The 25,270-nt window shown below is 35.3% G+C and overlaps 1 protein-coding gene across 3 annotated transcripts; it reads right to left on the bottom strand.

The window, feature by feature from the left end:
• On the bottom strand, nucleotides 1-25,270 carry MYCT1 (MYC target 1). Of its 3 annotated transcripts, XR_014022000.1 has the most exons (5): nucleotides 25,115-25,270; nucleotides 5,199-5,644; nucleotides 4,498-4,644; nucleotides 2,239-2,437; nucleotides 1-1,470 (listed from the first exon to the last, which is right to left on the bottom strand). XR_014022000.1 is itself a non-coding variant. In XM_081294473.1 (3 exons), exons 1-3 carry the CDS (start codon nucleotides 25,161-25,163, stop codon nucleotides 4,588-4,590), a joined length of 552 nt encoding a protein of 183 aa, XP_081150599.1. In that variant the 5' UTR covers nucleotides 25,164-25,270; the 3' UTR covers nucleotides 2,491-4,587. The 3 variants fall into 3 exon arrangements, 2 of the variants coding, with proteins under 2 accessions (XP_081150599.1, XP_081150598.1); XM_081294473.1 differs by lacking the exons at nucleotides 1-1,470; nucleotides 2,239-2,437 and having other exon boundaries at nucleotides 2,491-4,644; XM_081294472.1 differs by lacking the exons at nucleotides 1-1,470; nucleotides 2,239-2,437 and having other exon boundaries at nucleotides 2,495-4,644; nucleotides 5,133-5,644.

Here is a 25,270-nt window from a genome sequence, read left to right as displayed (position 1 = left end):
TTTTCGGCAGACACAACATCTTTGTTTATATGTGGTGCTGAGGATCGAACCCAGGCCGCACGCATGCAAGGCGAGCGCGCTACCGCTTGAGCCACATCCCCACCCCCAAATCTTGATGTACCTGATCAATCATCAGAATTCTACTGCATCTTGTTATTGTTCTTTGTGAGTTTTTACAAACAGTTATTATTTTTCCTTACTTTCAGGGACGTTTTTATTTTTATTTTTTTCTATTTAAATTTCTTTATGCTCGTCTTCACTGGTGATTTTCTAGCTTCTCTCTTATAATGATTTTTCTAATTGATCTTATGAGCTTTTCATATAAATAACATCAATTTCATCAAAATGGTCTCTCAATGCTCTTCATCTTTGAGCAAACATCCTGTTTATAACCATCATACCCAGCATAGCTTCACTCAGATTCCATTGACTGTTTGCCTTTTGTTACTTCAAAGCCACCAGTTCTATTCCCTCCTGCCACATTGCAGTAAGTAATCCAACTTAAGTGTTCATCCTCCCACTATCTGTCTTAGCTAAGCAGATGCTTACCTATAAAGTCCAATTTTTCAATTAAGTCCCTTCATTATCACAGAGTCCCTGATACTCCTGCATGGTTGTAACCATTTCTGTGGTTGCTTTTCCATATTTTGAAAGGGCAGGCTGCAAACAGCAAAGATTTCCAGCTACAGTGACAGATGCTGACCTGCAGTTCTACATCCTCCTGTCAGGCATTGTTGAAGAGCATCCACCCTTTCTCTAGCATACCTTACAAGAGCATGCCTTACAAGGTGTGTTAGTGCACTTCCACAGCTGCTTACTTGTCCTATAAGAATGACTTGTCCTATAAGAATGACTCATCTAAATCTCTGCTTCCTGCATTGCCTCACCTCTTGGAACTACTCTAGAGCTATGTCTACAATATTCACAGCTCTTCAGTAAACACAGTGTCTATACCACATGGATCAGAGATGACATGATTTTAGCAGAACAAAGCATGGCCTGCTTGCTTTGCAAATCAGATCAGACAAATGCCCTATGTCTCCCTATATCATCTCAACACAGGAGCCACACCCAAGGTATGTGAGACCCTGGACAAATACCATTTGCCAGACCCTATCCTATATGAGAAAAAGATGATTAAAATGTTTTATAAAATTCATGGGAACATATGAAATATAGTGATCATTCCAGCAATGTTTTAAATGGGAAGGGAAGAATTACTTATATAGTTACTTACAATCCTTTGAGTGCACATGAAAATTCCTTATCATTAATGAAGATCCCCCAAGTTGGCTTGTCAATCCCATTCTGGTCTTCCAATATCATGTAATTTCAAGAAAGGAATGCATTATTCTCTGCAGAAGTGATTTGATTATCCTCCCAGAATTGGGATTCTACCCCATAGGCCCTGTAGTGTTAGTCACAGAATTGCTAAGCATTTGGTCAACAGTACCTCTTCAACAGTGAGACCTGAAAAGGGCAAAGAGGGGGGTTAGGATTCAGAGAGGTCCTAGAAGCTTAGGTGTCTTGTCCAGATGGCACTGTCTGTCCAGGCAAATTTTGCACATCAAGTTGAGATTTATAACATTTTTAAAAAGGTGCTCTAAAAGGTGAGGCCCTGGATAGGGGTCCAGCTTCTCTGGATCACAGCAAAATTATCCTAATGCATGGATCTCAGGTTCTGTTTTTCATCATCTGTTCCTTGCACTAGTTTAGGTGTTAATTTATTCATTGCTCGCTCTTTTTCCACTTTTCAGGGTTCTGGGAGGATCAAACCTCAGACCTCATACAGGATAGACATCTGCTCTATCATTACATCCCCTTCCACAGAGGTTAAATTCTTTCGAGTGGCTTCCATATTGTCTCTGTATTGCTCACTAAATCGTAAACTCTGACTGTAAATTCCACATTAACTTAATATCAAAAAGATTGCTTTTTCCTTAAAAAAGAAGATATATATATATATAACAAACTCACATTATTTAAGATAATCAGAAGTGATCTGATTATCCTCTCATAGACCATATAGTGTTAGTCACAGAATATCTATCTATATCTATATATCTATATATATAAATGGGAGTTTGTTCAGGCTTCAGGCTTCTCACTGCAAGTCTTTGCTTTTCTAATATCTTCTTTCTCCTGAAAGTCCCTCATGGTGGAAATTCTCCCACTCTCTCCCTTCATCCTAACTTCTCACCCCTAAGCAGGGCAGATTTAATTTGCTCAGTTGCTTACCCTCTGGTATGGATTGCTCTGGCTCAGTCACACAAGGCCATTCAGTATAGTAGGGTTGTTCTCCCTAAAAAAATCCATCGCTACTTTCACACCAGGTAGGCAGGTTGAGACTTTATGGTCTGGCCAGGGCAAGGCTGTTGATCCTTCTTTTCAAACTGTCTTCCAAAGGGCAGTCCCAATGTATCTTTCCCCCAGAAACCTGTGCCAACAGTGAGGAATTCATTCCTTTGTAATTAGATAATGTGATCAACAAAAAAAGCTAGAATATTGTTTAAATGTAGATGGATACCATCTCAGGAGGAACATTGAATATTTTAGCAAACACTTGTTAATCAATTAAAATTTCTTTCTGACAAATTATCTGTTCTGATCCTTTAAAGATATTGGATATTTGTTGTCCACAATTACAGTAAAGGTCTTTTCCTTTCTTCTTCTTTTAATCTTCCTTTTTAACTTTGACAAATAAATCTTTTGATACACAGACTTCAGAATTTTTAAATAACACAGCTATTAATATTTTCCCTTGTAATTCATCTAATCCCTTTGACCTTAAACTGTTTCCTTTTACTATCTTATTGTTTTGCTAAACATACATCAAATAATTCTGGAATACACTCATGAATTCTCTCTGCATTAACTTATATAAAATCATGTTAAATTTATTTGTTGTCACCCTTTTTCTGTTACACATTTTTATATAAAAGGCATTGTGTCTCAATCTGCTCACTAATAAAGAATACCCTAGCAGACTTTTTATTCAATCGTTTTAACAAGTCCAAAAACGTAGTATAATGTTTCTTTATCTAAAGGGCTTTCTGACTCCTATCATAATTATATAATTTCCTTACTCTCACTTTATAGAAGTGTTTTTATTAATAAAATGTGAATCAAAATTGAAATAAACTTAATTTTATTTCATAATCAACAAAACATTTCAAGTAAAAAGTACAACTAAAAAAATCTTCAATTTTTGCTTTAATTTCACATTTTACACAGTGCATAATATTTGTAAGATACTCATTTTGATTATTTTATAACTAAGGCTGGGAAACAACCTTAGTTATATATGCCAAAGAATTTATGCTGTTGTTTCCCTCATTTGAGAGCTATAAAGCAGATATTTTACTCCCCACAAAAATTCAAGAAAAAAAATATACTTTGCTTCTTTTTCTGTTAAACATTAAGAATGACTTGAAAGTTAAAATAGCCTTGTTATTAAGATTAAAGCTCTCTTGAAATCTTACTTGGCTACATCGCAACTTCTAAATTTTCTTATTTAAAAAAATAATTTATAAGAATTGAATATCCTGTGTTTTTTTTTTGTTGGTTTTGTTTTGCTTTCTTCCTTCCATCTTTCCCCTTTCCTTCCTTCTTTCCTTGTGTGCATATTTAATTAGAGAGCACCTTTCTATAGACATTAGGGAGAAAATTTTCCCTTGAGAAACAATGAATAATAAAAATTATATGAAATTAATAAAAAATGCTATATGGAATGTTTTATTATATAAAATATGTTTAGACACTATTAGCTGTGACCACTGTGCTGCAGAAGCTAAAATGAGAGTACATTTTCTTCACTAAAAATCCCAATGTTTAGAGAAACAAAGAGCAACATACACTAAATACTTTCTTATTCAGAAGTGAACCACAAGCTTTTGAATGATACTCCAGTGAATTTCTGTTATTAAATTCAAAGGGTAGCCCCTGACATGGGGCCACTGATGCTCTCTGGTACCCACGTTTAAGGATGTCCCCTCTTGGACACAGGTGAACACCTGCAGACAGGGTCCTCTTAAATAACTGTCTGCACCAGCAACCACATGGCATGGTTTAACCATTCCAAAAAGACTCTTCAGAGAAACTTGTATTGAAATTCATAGAGAAACAGACAAGAGATGATTCCTAATGGCTGAGAACCAATCCAGGAAGAAGAATTTTCCATGATTGAAGCTTCTCTTTTGATAACAGATTATCTCCCCAGTTACTCATCCTTATTTGTCTGCAAAGTTACAAGAGAAGATCCCTAGATAAAGTGCTTTTCCAGTTGCTAGAACCAAGTCTAAGAAAGAAAATTAATCCCTTAAGATAAATGTGAGCTCAATGCCAAAACCAGTTTGCTTTTAGGTAGAATAATTAATTGAATGTGTGGTGTTCCTTTTCTAACAACATCACTTCAGTGGTGAAGAAGTTATATCCTCATACTAGAAAATTCAAGGATTTTTGCTTCAATAATATGATAATGATTGAGGAGATAAGCACCATAAGAGTCCATCTTGGAAAAATGTGTGTCAAAATTGGAGCATCTGGCAACAGCAACAGAGGTCGGCTTTCTTTGTTTGCTTCTCTCACTTATAAACGAATGGAATCAAGGAACTTCAGAGTCTCCAATGTTCTGCCGTTTTGTGCCTGTGTAAATCCATAAAAAATCCAAAATTGTAAAATACTTTATGGTTCAATTACTAAAGGAAGTAAAACTAAAATTCCTTAGGCTACAGTCCTATGGGAAAGTAAATGAAGATTATAAACTACACATAGCTGAAATTTCATTTTAATCTAAAGCATGTACTGCATCATAACAGATTCACAGATTAGAATCACTATAATGAATAAGCCTCACATAGGATGCAAAGTATATAAATATGTAGCTATTGGGGAAAATGCTAATTTTATTATTATTATGTTTGCCAGATATAAGTGGGGAAAAATGTGTTCAAAGAAGATGTGTTTTACATTGTAATACCCAGCCTGTGTGAGCATATTAAAAATTCACTGGAAACTCATCTGTCATTTGGACCAAACCTTCAACATACTGTTTTGCCTATTTGTTATTTCCTTTCAATAAAGTGGGGGGGGGAGGTAATAAAGGAAAAACAAAAAGAAAGAAAGCGTCCTACTCAGGAATCTGGAAATGCCTTAATGATGGAATCATAGGCAGGTGGTGGCGGGATTGAGAAGCCCACCCGGAGGCTGTCGCTGGACCAGTGGAAGTCCGGCCGGCTCAGAGGTTGGGAGGCGTTGACCGAGGCGGATGTGCTGGAAGAAGGCAGGGTCATCAACTGACTCTCAGTTTGTACAGGAAGCGGTGGACACTGCAGAAACGGATGGAAAGTGGAAGCTCTGAAACTCGATTTTCTCGGGAAGGAATTTGCTAGCTCCAGGGACGCCTGTCGCTGGAAAGTGAGGCTGGCCAGGCTGAGGTTGCTTCTGCGCTCACAGCCGCTGTGGCGGTAAAACCCACTTCTGTTGAGGCTCTGGGTGTGCGAGGACCTGGATCGCCGGCTTGAACTCCACTGTGAGATGGGAGCGCTGGCTCTTCTTCGAGACAGACAAACCAACAATGCCCAAATAAATCCTCCAATTACCAGCCCGATCGCCATGGATACCGTGAAGGACATTAGAAGGTCCTCTGAAACAAAGAATAAACAGCTGAATTGATCTTTAAATAAGTATTCCATTAAAAACACAGGACAGAGTGTGAACCGTAAGTTCATGGGAAACGATTAATTTAAGCCTACTTTGGATAAGGGAAATGGTGCTACATGGATGGGCACAAATTCGAGCCCATGCTTCCATTCATTCCAACAGACAGATACAAATAACACCATTAGCTGCAGCGTTCCGGGTTGCTTATGCCATTTGTCATCTTTATGAACTAAAAATACTTTCACCAAGGCCATCCTTTAGCTCATCAGTTAGTTAGGGTTGCGAATGTTATTCAAAGATAATTTCCTTTTGATTGACAATTGCAACCTAAGTGCCAAACTGATAAAGAATTTCCTGGTCAGTTTGCCTTTTCCTCCGTCTGCTGTCAATCACACTAATTTCTCCCACTAGCCTTCTTCATGATGCCTCACTTCCTGTGCTCATTCTGAGACAGGAAGTACTGGCACAGAACCATCTGGAGAGCTGACTGATTGATGTCTTATTTCCTGAACTTCAAGACCATCTCATGGGTCTCTGACTCCACGATGCCATGACTATGCAGCACCTGGGCTCCAGCGCATGCTGCTATCAAGTCCTGATTGGGATAATGGAATTCCTGTCCCCTGAAGGTCCATACAGTCCCATTCAGTCTCTTTTACATAGACACTTAACTATATCCTCCAATTCATAGAACTTGCTTTTTTATTTTTCCCCCGTATCCTGGAAAAAAACAGAAGATTAAAAAAAAGAAGTCTATCCTTTTCCCAGATAGAAATGATATCTTACTGCTTCTTTCAAACTAAAAGCATTGTGTGAGGGGTAGGGGGAGCGGAGAAGGGGGGTGGGGGATGGAACTCTGGGCCTTGTTACAAGCTACATAAAATCTTGTTGAATAAAACTCAATATCTGATCCCTACTTTAAGTGGAAAAAACCCCTCATGCTAAAAGACCTCTCCAGCCTCACTAATGACCATATTGTCCACCCTTCACTCTCCTGACATAGTTCACAAGCCGTGCTGGTTTTCTCACTGTACCCAAGCTTGCCTTTTCCTCTCAACCACTGTGCTTTCCCCTATGATTTTCTTTATATCTGGATACAACTTTTTAAATTAAATTATTTGTTTTAATAAGCTATACACGATGGCAGAATGCCATGATTCATTTCATATCACACATATAGAGCACAATTTTTCAAGTCACCAATTGCACACAAAGTATTTTCACACCTCTGTGTTTTCATACATGTACTCAGGATAATGATGTTTAACTCATTCCACCATCATTCTTACCCCCTAGTCCCCTCCCTTCCCCTTCCCTCCCCTTTGCCCTATCTAAAATCCTTCCATTCCTCCCATGCCCCCCCCCGCAGTCGCCATTATGAGTCAGCATCCTCACATCAAAGAAAATATTCTGCCTTTGGTTTTTTGGGATTGGCTTACTTCACTTAGCATTATATTCCCCAACTCCATCCATTTACCTGCAAATGCCATGATTTCATTCTCTTTTAATGCTGAATAATGTTCCATTGTGTATATATATCAAAATTTCCCTATCCGTTCATCTACTGAAGGGCATCTGGTTTGGTTCCACAATTTAGCTACTGTGAATTGTGCTGCTATACACATTGATGTGGCTGTATCCCTGTAGTATTCTGTTTTCCCAATAAAATATAATTTATTTTTCTATTCTTTGGATCCAGGCTGGGTACAGGACTCAATTTGACCAAAAGAATGCAATGGAATCCAAACCTTGCAAGTTCAAGCCTAAGCTGCAGTAGACTTTCATTTTCTAACCTTGCTGTGCTTGGGAATTCTCTCATTGTGGGCATGTGGATAAGGCCAGTGGTGGTAACAGAAAAACATGGCCTGGTTCCCTGTATTGCTCTGGTCAAGAGCCTGCTATCTTTGACAAGTGAAAGGGATAATTCTAGAGAGGTCAGTTGCTAGTGAACTCACCAACTAAGGTTGAAAATCAGCAGAAAATCCATCAAGCTGATCTCATCCCAAATCATCAGCCCATGGAATTATGAGCAAGTAGATGATCATTGCTTTAGATCACCATGATTTGGGGGGCATTATAGAGAGCAAGAGCTCACTGATAAAAGATTCTAAATGCAGATCTTTCCCCATCATGAGATTTGTAGGGGAATTTGTTTAGACTCCATAATTTCAGTATTTTTTTAAATGATGAAGTTAGATTTTATGATTTCCAAAGTTTTTTTTTTCAGATTATTCTTGTAACCTATGTTAATGTATAGAAAATTTGTAAGACAGAAATAGCAAGTTGATCTTAACAAATACATGAGCATAATCACTCTGCCTAATTTTAGTGACCTTCTACCATATGCTGCCACATCTATATCCTGTGGAAAGGCATCCTTTGTGGTATTTTTTTTCTGGCAATTATCTTCAAAAACAATTATAATCAAAATCCTATACACCAATGATTTATACCAAATCTAAATGATATGTTCTCCAAAAATAACATGATAATTTCTGAATTACAAGATGATTTAGGACAGATTTGCTAGGCCTAGAACTGTTATTCTAAAATCTTTCTCATAAAAATAATGTTGATATAGCCTTAGGGTACAATGTCCTCAGACAGGTTTTGTGGAGTTAGGTTACATCCAAAGAAAGCAAATGGAGATTGGGAGCGCCTGCCTAGCATGGGCAAGGCCCTTGGTTGGATCCTTGGCACCAAGAAAAAAAAAGAAAAGAAAAAAAAAGAGGGGTGGCACAGAGAGCAGAAAAAAAAAAGCAAATAGATGTAGTCCACATTAAAGCTGGCCTTGTTGGTAGCACAGTATGATTCCTAATTTAGCTATCAGTGAACAAATATTTGAAAGCTAAAATTCTGCTTAAAAAGAAATTTTAAGGAATTCTGCATTGCCAAGACAATGACAGCCATGAAAATCCCATTTTACAATATTTCTTAACAAAAATTTAAAAAAAGGAGAAAACAACAAACTGAACAAAGAAAATCATGAATATGGTTTATGCCTTCAGCCTATTTAGAAGAGGAACATCAAAACTTCAAGTTACCAGAAAATGAATACTGGAAAAGAGCCACTGGAAGTTGTTTCATTTTTCTTCCCTTTTTCCACATCTATTGACTTTTAAAAACTTTTCATGTGCTTTTTTCCCCCCTCCTTTTTATAATTTAAATTATATTTTTCTTTTTTCCAACCTAAGAATTCTATTTCTATTGTTTTATAACTTTTGACTCTAGTTTACATTATTTTTCCTCTACTTTTGAGTGTAGTGGTTATTGGTAGTGTTTTATTTTATTGAGTTTTTGGTTTTTCTTTTTCTTCATAGCACTGGTGATCAACCCCCGAGACTTTGGCCATATTGGGCAAGTTCCCTACCAAGAATACACTCCCAGCCCTGCTCCACCCATGACCTAGTCCCACTCAAACCTTGGAGAATATGTTAACTTGAAAAGGAACAAAACCCTCAGCCAATGCAGCCCAGCTGGGGGAATCTGACAGCCCACTCCAGACACTGCAATAGCAGGAGAAATAACACAAGTGTGGTGGACACCACACCTGTCAAGGGTGATACCCCATCACATACCCCATCAGATCATACAATTATGACAAGACTTTGCCAAAGAGTGCCAAAGAGATGGGGTGGAGGTAAGGATAGGCTACCCCAACTCCTGCAACTCTCAGAGAAACACAGAGTTCTGTACAAAAGTATAAACAGAAAATAAATGCTTCAGACCCTTCACAACAATTGGAAAAATCAGTACTGGAATGGCTTTCAAGTAACAGAACCAATATCAACAGTATATGAAGAACCCCCCCTCCCATTATGGTTTGAAGATATGGTGTCCCCTAATAGCTCATGTGTGTGACAATGCAAAAATGTTCAGAGGTGAAGTGATTATGAGAGTTGTAACCCAATTAGTGGATTAATCCACTTGAATGAATTAACTGGGAGTCAGGTAGAGTGTGACTGGAGAAAGTAGGTCACTGGGAGCATGACTGGGGTTTATATTTGTTTCTGGTAAGTGGAATTCTCTCTGCTTCCTAGCCGCTATGTCCTGAGCTGCTTTCTTCTGCCATATCTTCTTCCATGATATTATGCCTCACCTGAAGCTCCAATCCAGGGCTACAGAGTTGGCCAACTATGGAATGAACCTCTGAAACTGTGAACCAAAATAAATTTTTCCTTTGCATTACAATGACACAACACTGACTAAAACAGCCCCCATTAACTAATAGGGGCTTCCACTCCCATTGTAAGAGTGACCACATAGGGTGCACCCCTCTACTTCTTCTGTCTACACCACACCTGCCTGAACCACTGGAGGCTAGAGGGACCTGACTCTTGCTTGACTTACAGAGGAAACAGGTCCCTCAGTCTCCTACATGGTACACATTGTGTCAAAATCCCCTAATCAAGCTGAGAAAGCCACAGGGAGACTACACTATGAAATCCAACTGGAGTCAAGGGCAAACACTACACAAAAATCAATACACTAGGACACAATTTCAGAAGAAGGTAACATGACACCCCTAAAGTTAAATAATTGCATAGTAACAGATTCTAAAGATATCAAAGGAGATAAAATGTATTCAAAAGAATGATTTTATAAAGCTCAATGAAATCCAATAGAATACAAATAAACCAGTTACATGAATTTAAAAAGACAATGCAGGATATGAATGAGCATTTCCTTTAAGAGATCCAAAGTCCGGAGAAAGTAAAAATCATGCCAGAGGGGAACGTGGGCTGGGGAGAGTTGATAAATGAATCTAAGTTATAGTTAGATAAGAGTAAGGAGCTCTGATTATGTACCATACAACTCAAAAAATCAGAAGAAAGGATTTTAAAAGTTTTTACCATATTGAAAAAATAAATTTTTGAGGGAACACATATGTTTAATCTGATTAGAGCATTATGTCATGTACACATGTATAGAATCATCACACAATGCTCCATTTATATGTCTCCATTAATATGTACAATTTTCATGCTTTTATGTATCAGTTAAAAATCAATTTAAGGGCTCAGAATATAGCTTGCATGCACAAGGCCCTGGGTTCAGTCCCCAGAACCACACACACACACACACACACACACACACACACAAAATTAATTTAAGAGATGATGCAAAAGATTATCTGTGAACTATATTAAGAAAAAAATATGAAAGTATAAAGTGGAGAATAAGAGATTAAAATAAATATGGCATAGAAATAAATATTTCATGAAAAAGTCAAACAAAAAATTATTCTGAAGCATGATACTATCTCATATACTAGAAATAAGACATTTGGGAGTGATGGTGAACTGAGACTTAGGGGCTTTTGCTCTTAAAATATCTAAATTATCATTTTTAAGTAGTAATTTAATAAACAGATTACATCAGAATATTTTGGAAATGCTTTAAGCATTTCTCACCCCATGATGTTTTGGATGTATGTATCATTTTATATAATAATAGTTTATGAGGAAAGAGATTTACTCAAAATAATTGTATTAACTAATACTAGATTTCCTTTTTTTTTTTTTTTTGCCACTTGTGGTCATGTCAAATTCTGTATTTCACTGAAAAATGTCCTCATCGAACTTAATGGAGTGATCTAGAAAAGAACTAAATAAAAACCAAGAACTGCTCAAATATTTTGTACGACCAATTCCTTTATTTTCCTTGTGAATAACTACATGAGTACAGGTGTTTTACTGCATATGGTGCTTTAGTTAAAAAGTAACTAAAGATTATCAGAGTTTCTGGTAATTATTTTTGTGAGAGGAAGTTGACTAATTTGTTACTTGATGCCATTAAGTGATTAATTGTCCCTAGAAGAGTCAATTTATTCACAGAAAAGTTTATACCCCAAAGAATCTGTCAGTTAATTATCACAAGACATATTTTAATTAAAGGATATGAACAAAATTCCTCAGAAATTCTGTCGTCTTCCCATAAGCAATGAAGGAATTGGGAGTCCTGTGGTCCATCTGCATGTTTTGCATTTGAATGGGAAAGTAACAAATTAGAGAGCCTAGCAGGCAAACCATGAGCTCCCTGCAAGTGTGAAGTCTCAGTATTCCACACCTACAAAGGCTTCACTGCAACATTGATTTTAAAAAATTGATGTTTGAAGGAATATGATTTATAAAATATAATTCTTACTTTTAATTAATTACCTTGTTAAATAGCACAATCTCTAATTTCAAACTTAATCTTCATATCTACTCTGTGAAATAACTACTCACAGCTTAGCATGTGTCGGTTCCAGGGTGCTTGAAGTGTATTGTATCACCGAATGCTCAAGATCCCCATAAGGGAAACACTACTGTTATTCCCATTTAACTACTAGTTGAGACTATTGAGAGATGTAATTAACAAGTCCATAGTCAAATACCTGATGAAGGGGTCAAGAGAGGCTGTGAGTCCAAGGTACTAATAGCTAAATTGCTTATTTTTAAAGTGTAAGATTAAAAACATTATTCTAAAACAAAAAGGAAGAACATAAAATGCCTGAAGATTGTAACAGTTTGGTGCCAGAGTCTCTGGGAGCCTTCTATGAACATAAATTCTTGGGAAAATGACGATCAAGACACACTGCGTGCTCTACAGATCTGTTTTTCTAAATCAGTAGCCTCCAGTGGAGGATTTTAAATATCATCAGCTTCAAATATGGACTCACAGAAACGGGATTTTAGGTAAGAGACTCTTCAAAACTTCTTGGCCCATTCTCCTCATTGTAAGTCCAAACTGCAAAAATAAGTTTAAAAATGCAGAGAAAGAAAGGTCAAAAGTCATAATTGAAGTATAGCCTGTTCCATGGATTCTTTTCATCTAACTTTAGTTAATGATTTTTTTCTGACCCACCTATACTGTGGAATTCAGAAAACATATTGTGGAAGATTCATCCATTGGTCATACAACTTCAACTCTTTCATATACATAAATCCATCTGACAGGCTGTTGACCTTAGGAGCTTTTCTAAAATCCTAGTATAAAATAAACTGTAACTCCCCAAATCAAGTCATTGGCACAGATGCTGCTGCTTTGAAAACTATGTGCCTTCATTCTCAATAACTTCAGGGAAAGAAAAAGGAGTCATAATGTTATTTCTTATAATTTCAAGCTAATGTTACTAATGAGACCAAACACTTACTTTGGTCTTATTACCTGTGTAACTTTGCTCCTCTGAAGGCAAAAGGAACAAACTCTAACATTAATAAGACATACCAGATAAATAAAGCTTTGTGTCTATACAAATGGTAACTCTCTGGCATGTAAAAAACCTCAGTGAATTCTAGCCATTCCTAGTAATAGTTGCATAACTAAATTCATTTTCCCTTCTTGGTCTAATAACAGCTACTATAGTGCCTTTCAATTCTAAGATTCTAAAATTGATCATGGGTTTTCAGTGTCTATAATGAATACTTCAAAGTCCATCCATTGGTATTCAAAGTTAGTGGAGGCCACCACCTAGTGGCCTAGAGTTGAATCATTCCAACATCTGAAAGTGGATTATCAGAGACAGTAGAACATTGACTAAAACATTCAAAACCCTTTGCAGTTATGAGACTCACAATCTCACCTTTGACCAAAGTGCCATGAAGCTTATAGTATCCTAAAAGTGTATAGGGGGACGGTTCAAACAACAGGGAGACGTTGGTGAAAGGATATTTTTAAGAAGAATACTCGTTAGGGCACATAAGTTTGATTAACTATAAGTTAAATTGTCAAAGAATACAAATTTTTTGTTTATCTCTTCTACTGGAAAATCTTATTTGATTTATTTTTACAAAAAGCCCAGAATTCACTGTCCTCCATCTACATAGCTCCTTCTCTGGTGCGAGTGACCACCATGTGCACCTGGACTACTGTAACGCTGGTGTTCTGTGTCTGTCCTTGATGCCTCTCCCACACCCCAGCTGCAGTCCTTTCTCAAACAGTAAAGAGAGTGAACTCTTCAAAACGTGAGTCAAATCATATCACTCTTTTGTTCTATCACCTCCACTTCTCCCACAGCAAAAGCAAACTCCTAAATCTGGCCTCCTAGTCCCTATTTGATAGACCCCTGGTGGTCAGAGCATCTCATCCACTCTTCCTCTGGGTCACTCAGCTTCATCCCACTCTCCCCGCTTGCTGGTTCTTAAACACAACATATGTGCTCCTGATTTACAGCCTTGCACTGGTTGTGATGTGCTCCTTAAAACTCTTCCATAGCTCTTCATGTGGTGAATTTCAGGTTTCTTATTTATACATAATCTTCTTATTATACATAATCCTCTAAAGGCAAAAGGAACAAACTCTAACATTAATAAGACATATCAGATAAAGTTTTGTAATTTGTGTCTATACAAACAGTAAGTGTCCACTCTATCTGAAAGTACATCTGATCCTATCTCTTATGCAAAATTAGCATTCTTGATATTCTTTTTTATTTTGCCATTAATGGAAATTGGATTTATTAATGTGAACCCTTTTTTTCAAAAATTAATCAAATGGGGTTTAGTTATATTTTTCATTGTTGTAACCAAAAGACCTGACAAGAACAACATAGAGGAGGAAAAGTTTGGCTTGTGGTTTCAGAAGTTAAGTCCATGCTCAGTAGCTGACTCCTACAGTGACCACCCAGTTAATTCATATCAATGGATAAATACACTGATTAAGTCACACTTCACAACCTAATTATATTACTTCTGAAAGTTCTTGTGTTGTCTCACACATGAACTTGGTGCATAGGTATTGTGGTCCATGTATCATTATGTTTGAAAGAAGGGGGGGAACTTGTATTTGGAGTGGTTAGCCAAAATTTCATGAAAGAAATAAAATTTGGGATGCCCTTTTGTGTAGAAGTGGTAGACAAATAAACAAGGCATTGGAGGATTTGAAAGTAGTTTTGACCAATAGCCAGCAACATTCTGAATATAATTAGTAAACAGTATTGCCACAGTGGAGGGTAAATTCAGAAGGAACAAGGTGGCACATAACCCTTTCTGTGTATGAAGGGCTAACTTGTATCAAATCACTGAAAATAAGTATAAAATATTTGTGTAAATAAAATTTTATAAAATAAAGATTTTAAATATATTTAATATCTCTTAATCCTGCCCAAAATCCATGAAAAGAAGAAGGAGGAGGATAAGAAAAGGAAGACCAAACAAAGAAAGGCACATTTGTACCAGATTAAACTAAGATGATTTCCTCTAACTAGCTGCCAGTGGGGGTGGGGGGAACTGATATACTAAAAGGCTTTCCAAGAATCATGGACAAGTGAACAAAAAACCAAGAGATAGATACGATAATGGGAAAATATCCAGTTATCAAAATAATGGAGGGGCTAAGGATGTCTTGCAGTATAGAGGGCATTCCTAGCTTGTATGAGACCCTGGGTTCAATCCCTAGTACTTCAAAAACAAATTAGAATTCCCACACACAAAGATTAAAATAATCATGAATCAGTATGTTAAAAATATGCAGTAAGTTGAAAATTTGGGGCTATGAAAATTATCATATAAAAATGTCTAATGAAAATTATTAACTGCATTGTACTCTATTTAAAATTTTTTTGTATTGTATTTTAAATGTGAAATACCAAAGTATTTGAGATGCATCTAAAATCACATTCAGAGAAAATTTATAATTTTAGGGATTATATCATTGAAAACATAAAATATCAATGTCTTAAACATCCATATAAAGGAGTTAACAAAAGACCGACAAATTGAACATAAATATAAATAGAGAACAGAAGACAATTATGACAAAGCAGAATCTAGGAAAAAAGCAAAATTAAAAGATATGAAGAGAAAAATTCCAAAACAAAGTGTGATTTCCATGAAAAAAAAATTAATAATCTACTATAGGAATGACCAGATGGAAGGAGAGAGAAAGAGACAGAGACAGCAGACCAATATTAGAATGAAACTTTAGTGACATTGGAACAGATGACACAAGCAACAGAAACATTCAAGAAAGATAGGATTCCAATTAACTTGTGAACTGACTCTTCCATATAAAATGACTATGAGCACCGAATGTAAGAAAAAAGAGCTATACCTAACAGCACTGAAGAATGACCAAATGTTTGCCTCTGTTACAGAGGAGTGGATATGTGGGAGAAGAAAATCAATAAGCTCTGGGCAAGTTTTTTATTTACCAAAGCCTCTAACCTGAGAACAGACTCAGGCTGAATTATGTGAGGCAGGTAGAACCAAAACTGAAAACTTGCATTATTTCTGATCTTGAGAAATAGAGGACAGAGATCGTATCAATCAGAGCTAACAGAATATTAATGGGAAATAAATTCTGGGGGGGGAAAAAAGCCAGAGAAAAAGATCCCCAAATGTTAGTTGATAGATATTTCCCATATCTATTGCTGACTCCTAAATCACACATACACAGGGCATATCACAAACAGTTCAACTAGAGAAAAAGCAAGAAAATCAGATTAAACTGAGTGTGTTAGTCAGCTTTGCACCACTGTAAGCAAAATACGTCACAAGAACAACCTAGAGGAGAAAAGATTTATTTTGAGCTCATGGTTTCAGAGGTTCAGCTCTCAGGGACTTCATCACTCTGGGCCCAAGATGAGACAAAACATCATGGTGGGGGCATAATAGAGGAGAGCTGTTCAGTTCATGGCAGGCAGGAAGGAGAGAGAGAGAGAGAGAGAGAGAGAGAGAGAGAGAGAGAGAGAGAGAATGAGGAGATAGTGATAAGATATATAATCCCCAATGGCACCTCTATGATTTATAAAATAACATAAAATATTTGACACATATATAATTATGGCCCCAGAAACAGGGAAAAGAGAACAAAGCTGAAAAATATTCAAATAAATAAGGCTGAAATTTTTCAAAAAATGTGAAAGAAACAATCTACAGATCCAGAGTTTTGGTCATATCAGGCAGAAAAAATATGAATACCAAGCATGTACACATCATACTCAAATAGCATAAGATCAAATATTTTAAAAATCTTTGAAAATAATAACATATTACATTAGAGAGATAGTTATTTGAGTAACTCCTCATCTCTAATAAGAAACAATATTTTAAAGTGATTAAAAAGTGCTCTATGTAGAATTTTGTATTCCACAATAATATCCCTTAGGAGTAACGGTGAAGTGGACACTCTTCAGGGGAACAAGAACTCAAGTCCATCAACACACCTACACTAATTGTTGTGCCAGAGACAACTAGGGCTGGGGAAAATGACAAGAGGTAAAAACATGGCTCTTCAAAGAAATTAGCAATGTCAGGAACAGAATCAGGATATTCAAAAAACTTGTTTCCCTTTAATCTTTAATATGTGTATGTATAAATACATATACACATGCCTATATACATAGAAAAAATAAAATAAAAATATTTTCATATGGGTTTATAATTATATATATTTTACATATGTATTATTATAAAGAACTTGGTATAGAATATCAGTAGATCTATTTGCTTTATTTTTTACTTAGAACATCTTAAGCATTCTAAAATATCCCTATAAACTATATTAAGCAATAAAGTCTAATATATAAAAATATTTTATATGATAATAAGTAATTAGCAAATATAATTATAACATTGCACTAGCATCATTAAACATAAAACACCTAGGAATTCTTTTTTACAATGGATGGGTAAGATCTCTGCCTCAGCTGAAATTAAACAAAACCTCAATAAATGGAGAGAGATATTATTTTTGTGGATTGTCAAACTCAATACTGTTAAGAAGCCAAGCTTGCTTAAATTTATTTACAGATTCAACAAAATCAATCAACAGGATTTTTTGTGGCATTTTGAAAATTATTTCAATTGTGTGTGTTAGCTTTTTATCACTGTAGTAAGTACTGAGCCAAGTCAACTTGGCTCAACTTTTTATCACTATAGTAAGTACCTGAGCCAAGTCAACAAGAGGAAAGTTTTGTTTTGTTCACAGTTTTGGACCTTCCAGTGTATAAGCTGGAAGACCCATTGCTTTTAGATCTCTGGTGGGAGTGGAGGGCAACACAGCATGGCAGGCATTCTTTGCACTGCAAAGCTGCTCACCTTGTGGCCAGGAAGTGAGACCAGAGAGAAAGAAGATACCATGGTCCCCAAATTTCCCTCAAGGTTATCCACTAACGACCTGAAGACCTCTCACTAGGCCCCACCTCTTAAAGGTTCCACCACCTCCCAACAGAACCACAGACTGGAAACTAAGCTTTTACAGCATGAACCTTTGGAGGACATTTAAGATCCAAACTATAGCACATCGTGTAAGGATATTTGAAAGAGCAAGAGAAACAAAATTGGAGACATCTCATTACTTGATTTCTGAATATACTATAAAGCTAAAGTAATCAGAACAATATGTTCCTAGAATAAAAACAGACACATAGACTAGCGAACAGAATAGAGATCCCAGAATAGACTCATGAATTTATGGTCAACTGATGTTTAACAATGATGTCAAGAGCACACAATGGAGTAAGGCCAATCTCTTCAAGAAAGGTAACAGGAAAACCAGATGCCTTTTCATGCATCCAAAAAGGAACTCAAAATGGATTAAACATTTAAATTTAAAGCCTAAAACCATGAAACTTCTAGAAGAGAACACAGGGAAAAGTCTTGACATTGGTCTATGCAATATATATATATATATATATATATATATATATATATATATATATATATATAATTTTAACGTAACATCACAAGCACAGGCAACAGAAGCAAAAATAGACAAATGGGATTACATCAAACTCTGAAGCTTCTGCACAACAAAGGAGTGAGGATACAACCTATGAAATGGAACAAATATATTTGCAAAACAAAGATCCCATAAGGGATGACTGTAAAAATATATAAATAATTCATACAACTCAATGGTATGAAAACAAATAGTGATTTAAAAATGGGTAAAGGACCTGAATAGACATTTCTTCAAGGAAGAAAATGGTCAATAGGTATAAGAAAATCTGTTGGTGACAAATGTATGTGATGACAATGCAGAGAAGAGGGAACTTTTACACACTGTTGTTAGAAGTAATTAGCAAATATACTTATAGGGACTGGGGTTGTGGCTCAGGGGTAGAGCTCTCACCTAGCATGTGTGAGAAACTGGGTTCGATCCTCAGCAACATATAAAATAAAATAAAAAGGTATTGTGTCTACCTACATAAAAATAAGTGTTTAAATATATATATATATATATATATATATATATATATATATATATATATATATAAAATTATGACATTGCAATAGCATCGTTAAAGATAAAACACCTAAGAATATTTTTTTATAAAGGACAGGTAAGATCTCTGCACCAAAACCTTAAAAATACTGCTGAAATTAAACAAGGCCTAAATAAATGGAGAGATATTATTTAATGGATTGTAAAACTCAATGGATGGGAATAAGAAAGACAGTAGAATGAATTGGTCATACCTTTCCTGTGTTCATATATGAATACACGAACACTGAAACTCTACATCATGTACAATCACAAGAATGGGATCATAATTAGAATAAGTTATACTCCATTTATTATTTTATGTCAAAAATACACTTTACTGTCATGTATATCTAAAAAGAACAAATAAAAAAAAGAAATGTGAATTTGTATAACCATTACTAAATTGGCAGGGAGTTTCTTCAAAATTAAATATAGAATCACCATATGATTCAGGCAATCCCTCTGGCTACATACCTCAAGGAAATTAAATTAGTATCTCTAAGAGATATCTGTACTCACATGTTCACTGAAGCATTATCACAACAGCCAAAATACAGATTCAACCTACATGATTGATAAACATTATTGGAAAAACAGATAAAGAAAGTTTGATATATATAAACACATTTTTTCTACATTATGTTGAATTCATAAATCCCATATATGACAACTGTCCCATAAAATTATATTGTAGTCATTTGGGGTTGTATAAGTGCTTTCTGTGATGTTTGCACAATGAAAAAATTACCCAACAATGTATTTCTCATAATGTATCCCTGTTGTTAAGCAACACATATGTGTATGTGTGTATGTAAAAGAACATTATATAATAACTGAATATTATTATTTAATTTTAAAAATAAAGGAGGAATTCCTGTTATTTGCAGCAACATAGATGAATCTGGAAGACATTATGGCAAATGAAATAAGCCAGGTACAGAATCTATTGGTGCTCACTGCACAGTTCTTTAAATGTTCCTTCTGTACATTTAAATTTTTAATAATATAGTGTTGGGAAAACATGAGAGAATGTCACCAACAAGTTTTACAGAATGTATTTGGAAGTTTGACTTAAAAGGGCATAAACAGCTGCCATAAACAGAAGACTCAGTGGACACTCTGAGTGGTCACTATTATTAATGCAGTCCAAGATGTTGTGATTTTTATTGATGATTCTTTTCAAACATTTAAACAAGGAGCAATGCAAATCTTACTAAAACTTGTCCAGACAATAGAAAACTCAGGACTGCTTCCCAACTTGTTTCTTGAGGCTTGTGTAACATCGATAACAAAATTTAGCAAAGTGATAATGAGAAAAGACAATTCTCATTCATTTCAGTGCACAATCCTGAAACCACAGATGCATTGACCAGTAGTAGAGCATGTAGGCTCCCTCACACCTACTGAATCACAATCTCAGCTCACAGTGAGAGACAAGTTATAATAATTCTTTCCAGGTAATTTAGACATAGCCATTTTAAGGACCAGCATTTATAAACCCTAATTTTTCAAATTTTCTAAGTAATTGTGATGAGGAAATAATTAACAAGCTGTTAATATTCATCATTGTTAATGTGTCATGCTAATGATGCATAATTGTTGAAGACCATTCATAACTCTAATTGAGGTGAGTTTGAAATGTGTACCATTTGTTTGCTATCTGGAAGGAGACAGAGGACTTCCTTGAGGCATGTGCTCAGCCAGGAGCCTACTCCCTTCAGCTTCTCTGTGAACACACTGCTCCCGCCTACTGGGAAAATCTCTTTATGCTATTTTTCTACAGGCTGAGAAATAACATTTTCAGCTCTTAGACAAGGATTCCTCCCTTCAATAACACTTAACTCCCTCCAAATTGGTTCCCAGCCATTCATGTTATTTAGTTACCTTACAGAAGGTTAAGACAGCTAGCAAGCAAAATAAAAGTCAATACTTCACTTTAAAATTACTAAATGAATTGTTAAATATAGAGAAAAAAATCATAGTTTTGAAAACTAACATTGTTACTGAAATAACTAGGTATTTTGAGAGAAAAAAATTTGTTTTAACTCCAAAATGCTAAAAACCTAAAGGACTTGAGAACATACCTTTTTACTATAAACAAAGTTAGGAAGAATAAAACATGGCCTATCGGTCATTTTTCATGAGCAGTGTGAAGAAGGATTTCAGAGAGAGAAAGAAAAGGATTATGTAGCGAAGGACCACTGAGAGGTTCAGGGAAGGGGCTCATTGCTCATTCCTGCTTGTGATGAGCTACAGACTGGTGTATGGAATCCCAGGGAACTCAGGATCCATTCCCAGCTACTTGGAGAAGATAATACTTAGAGAAGCTAGTAGCCCCTCTGAGAAGCCTGGGTTCGCTGGAGGGCAGAACTGGAAGCCAGGCTCCTGATGTTAAAAATTGTTCAGTGCCACTGAGACAGATAGAAGAGCACCTGAAAGAGGGCCAGGAGACCAGGGGGATTTGCAGAAAGCAAGAACCACACTGTCAGCAAATGTTGCACAGATCATGTGAGCCAGATTTTGCAGTAAGAGCTTCAGCAGTGAAGGCAGAAAGAGAAAGAGCAATGCCCCAAAGCATTTGAGAAATACTTGTCAGTAGATGTCAGCAGAGGCCAGAAATTGGTCAAGAATCAAAGGCTCTTTTCCTCTAGTGTGTTAGAAAATATAGAATATGAACTCTATAACCCCCACATCTCCTTTCCAACCTTAGAGAAAAATCCTAGGGAGGTGGAATGTGAGGAGGCTTGAAGCCAATAAGTTGCAAGTGATCGGGGTTAAATCAGATCAAACTTTTGCACTGATATTTAAAATCTTACGAAAATCATTACCGTAAGTACATGTATAAAGACACAAATGGTGTGACTCTACTTTGTTTACAACCAGAGACATGAAAAATTGTGCTCTATTGTGTAATACGAGTTGAATCACATTCTGCTGTCATATATAACAAATTAGAATAAATTTTAAAAAATACTACCTTCAACCTGCCTTTCAACTATGTCCCAGTAATTGCTAAAGATGATCATCCTAATTAGGCATCCACTTCTTCACAAACGTGCCTGAGAATTCTACTCCTGCAGATTTACTGCTAACATTTCTCCTGAGCTCTCTGAACTTCCAAACCTTGTCATATGTATGTCAATGACTCCTAACACATTGTCTAATATGCCCAGCCAATGTTTCTGAGTGTGAGCTGAATGAGATTTAGTGAAAAATGAATGTCAGAATGCCTTAGAATTACCTCCCTATTTGAATCTTACCTTTCTATGGACAGGTAATGTTCCATTTCCTTTTAAGAATGAGTTAGAAACCATTTTACCATATATTTTAAAACTCCTGTAAATATTTGTTGCCATTTTCTCCATTAAAAAGATAATATATGACAAAATGGTAATGAACATGCATACAAAATTGCATACATAATCACCTCCAAGAATTTAAAGCTCTGAAAGAGACATTGCCTTTTTTTGTGAAGATTAAAATAGGTGAATAAATGCAAGCTCCTATATCAACTATATCTTTCCACAATTAGTGCACAATGCTAGCTATAAAAGAAACAATCCCTTGCTCCCCAAGAAAAAGCAAGAAAAGGTAGCAGGTCCAGCCAAAGCTATGTCTTGTATGGGACTCTTAAGTACTAAGAGAATAACTGAGTTCGATGACATTTGTATTCTATTTCATGAGAGCAGACATAGAAAACTTTCATGAGCCATATTTCCTGTTGTTTTTAGGAGGAAGGTTTATAGAGAAGGGAAGTGCAGTAAAGAAAGAAAAGGCGGAAGGTGTGAGGTGGGTTGTCACTCTCAGGCCAATTTTGTGGCCAACTCCTGTACTCATGACTGTGCTATTTGAACAATGCTCAGTAAGTTTTAGTTGGTGATATCTACAAAAATGCAAACCATCATTATTGGTAATACTATGGCATCATTATCCTGTTGGTTTTTTTTTCCATTCATTAAAGTAAACTGGGAAAGTCATATTTGGAAAACAACTTCTTATGTGCCTTAAACGTGTTAAGGCTGGGGAAATTTTGTGGTTCTGTGTACAAGTTAAGCTTTTCTAAGTTATTTTTTTTCTGTGTTTTATGAATTCAGAGTGCCAAGCAGACAAGTATCTTTGGAAGCCATAAACAATGTGTTATAATGCATTGTACAAGATTTTAAAATAATATTTTCAAGGAGCAAATTACCCAAATCAATATCAATTTAGAAATAAAAATCAAGAAATGAAAATAAAAAGATTGACATTTGTAGCTCAGAAAATGCTTGAATGTTATATACTTACACTCATATTTTCATTGTATACTTAATACTTTTAACCACAGAAATAATACTGTAATCTTTTACCTATTTTCCCCCAAGTGATCAAATATTTTATGTTTTCCAATTTCCATTGAATTTTCATACTTACAAATGCAACACTCTGCTCAGTTTTCTTCTTCCCACCTATTTTCCATTATATTCACATGCCAATAAAAAGAAATATTAGGACCTATCTTTCATATAATAACTTTGTATTTCCTCTTAAGCACAGATCTATTTATTAAAAAAATATTACATTTTAGGATAAAGGGATGGACTCCAACTAAGCATTCTCTTATTAATTTCAGCTTTAATGATTATTATTCATGTTTTATTCAGTAGATGATGGATTATTTTCCTTATATGAATCTTAAGTTATGAATGGCTTGAAAAAATAGATCTGGATTTCATATATTAAGTTTTGCAATATGAGTTAATTTACTTCTGAATAATTTGTACAATTACTCATTTTTGTAATGGGGGTTTAGTTTAGACACATTCTAGTTATTTTCAGCATGTGGTTTGCATGATTGCTTTCTCTGTAAATAAAGACAGCAATTAATATTGTCACAAATATATAATTAGATCCCACAATTCAAAGGCTTATTGTCTCTTGGTATATAACTAGAATAAGCTATTACTAAAGCTGTTTTGTATAGTATGCATGCATAATTCATTTTCTTCTCCCCCAATTTATTATTTAATTTTATCAAGATGTTCATCATTAAATTTCTCTTTAGGCTTGAAGCAAACAGAAATGGTTATTGACAGAAAAGAGTTAATTCCCTTGATGCAAATTGCTGTGATGATGGTCAACTAGACCTGATTGCTGGGGACAGTCAGAAAGTATCATTCACTTTCACCTGATGGCTCTCAAAACCTTACTTAAATCACAGTAGTAGTCTGAAATAGTTTTTGAGAGGACTAAAAACTTGTTCTGAACATTTGAACCTGGCTATAGATCTCTTCATAAACTCCATTTCTTTTTCCTTTAAAGTTCCCCCCGCCCCGATATAACTGAATTTGTCTTCTTTATTGTTAAATTTCTCTGAACCCAAGAGACAGGTCAATTTCACATCCTAGCCCTTCTTCCCTGAACCTGTAGTGACAGGTAACTGACTTTAGCCTGTTCCTGCTCAAAGGTCAGCTTTGGGGAACACTAAAAAAACCTTAGTGTGGGCTGATCTAAATGAAAAACCACCTTGGTATTGGTCCTCTTATCTCTGGGATAGTATTGGAATGCTATATGAACTTATCCCCATATATTTTCATATATATATATATATATATATATATATATATATATATATATATATATAAAATATATTTCACATAGGAATCACATTATATAATTATATTTATTTTATCATGTAATATATAATATGTATTATATCTAAAATTATTGTAATTGTACATAAAATATTATTTTATTTGCAAAAAAATTCTTTAAATTTGTCATGCTCTAAATTCATTCAAGTATAGATTTGTTATTTATATTCACTTTGGAAATTAAAAGATACAACATTGACAACTTAAGTTACAAAAACCCCTGTAGAACATCTTGGTTTCATTCAATAAAATACATAACACAACCTTTACACAAGTAATACACATTTTTTTTCCAATAAAATCCATTCTGTCATATTCCAAACAGCAATTACTTCCACCTTATATTTCTTTTCTTTTTTTAGCCTCATTTTCAAATTCTCCTTATTTTCTAATTATATTTTATAACGCCAACCAAAATCTATATTTCTCCAGGTTCTTTGATGTCTCTGTAACTCTCTCCACAGATGTTTTATACAAATAACATTTCTGCAGTAAATCTATGAAAACTTGGATATAATCAGTTTACAGTAAACAAAATGTCTCAGCAATTTCCATCATTGTCATAAATTATGCACTACATTTCTCTGAGTCTGAATTTAAATTTAAAATGTTTAAAGAAAATACCTTACCCCAAAAGTTTTCTGGCCATGGACTTCCTAAACTTGTGTTATTAGCCATAATATCCACAAGAAAGAAAAGATAGAAAGAAAAGCCAGTATGTCCAAAAGAAGCTGTTTCAGTCTATGTCTTTGTGGTTCAGCAAGAGAAAAATTATTTTCACACAA

Source organism: Spermophilus citellus, assembly GCF_964194105.1.
Source record: "Spermophilus citellus genome assembly, chromosome: 5".
Classification (NCBI taxonomy): Eukaryota; Metazoa; Chordata; class Mammalia; order Rodentia; family Sciuridae; genus Spermophilus; species Spermophilus citellus.
This window is presented reverse-complemented; position numbering and strand designations above follow the sequence as displayed.

What these genes read in the sequence shown, in the direction of transcription:
- MYCT1 (XM_081294472.1), bottom strand. Translation starts at nt 25,163, where the DNA reads ATGGCTAATAACACAAGTTTAGGAAGTCCATGGCCAGAAAACTTTTGG. An exon ending in ATGGCCAGAAAACTTTTGGG is followed by an intron (nt 5,645 to 25,114) that starts GTAAGGTATTTT and finishes TCTTTGTTTCAG; the next exon opens with AGGACCTTCTAATGTCCTTC.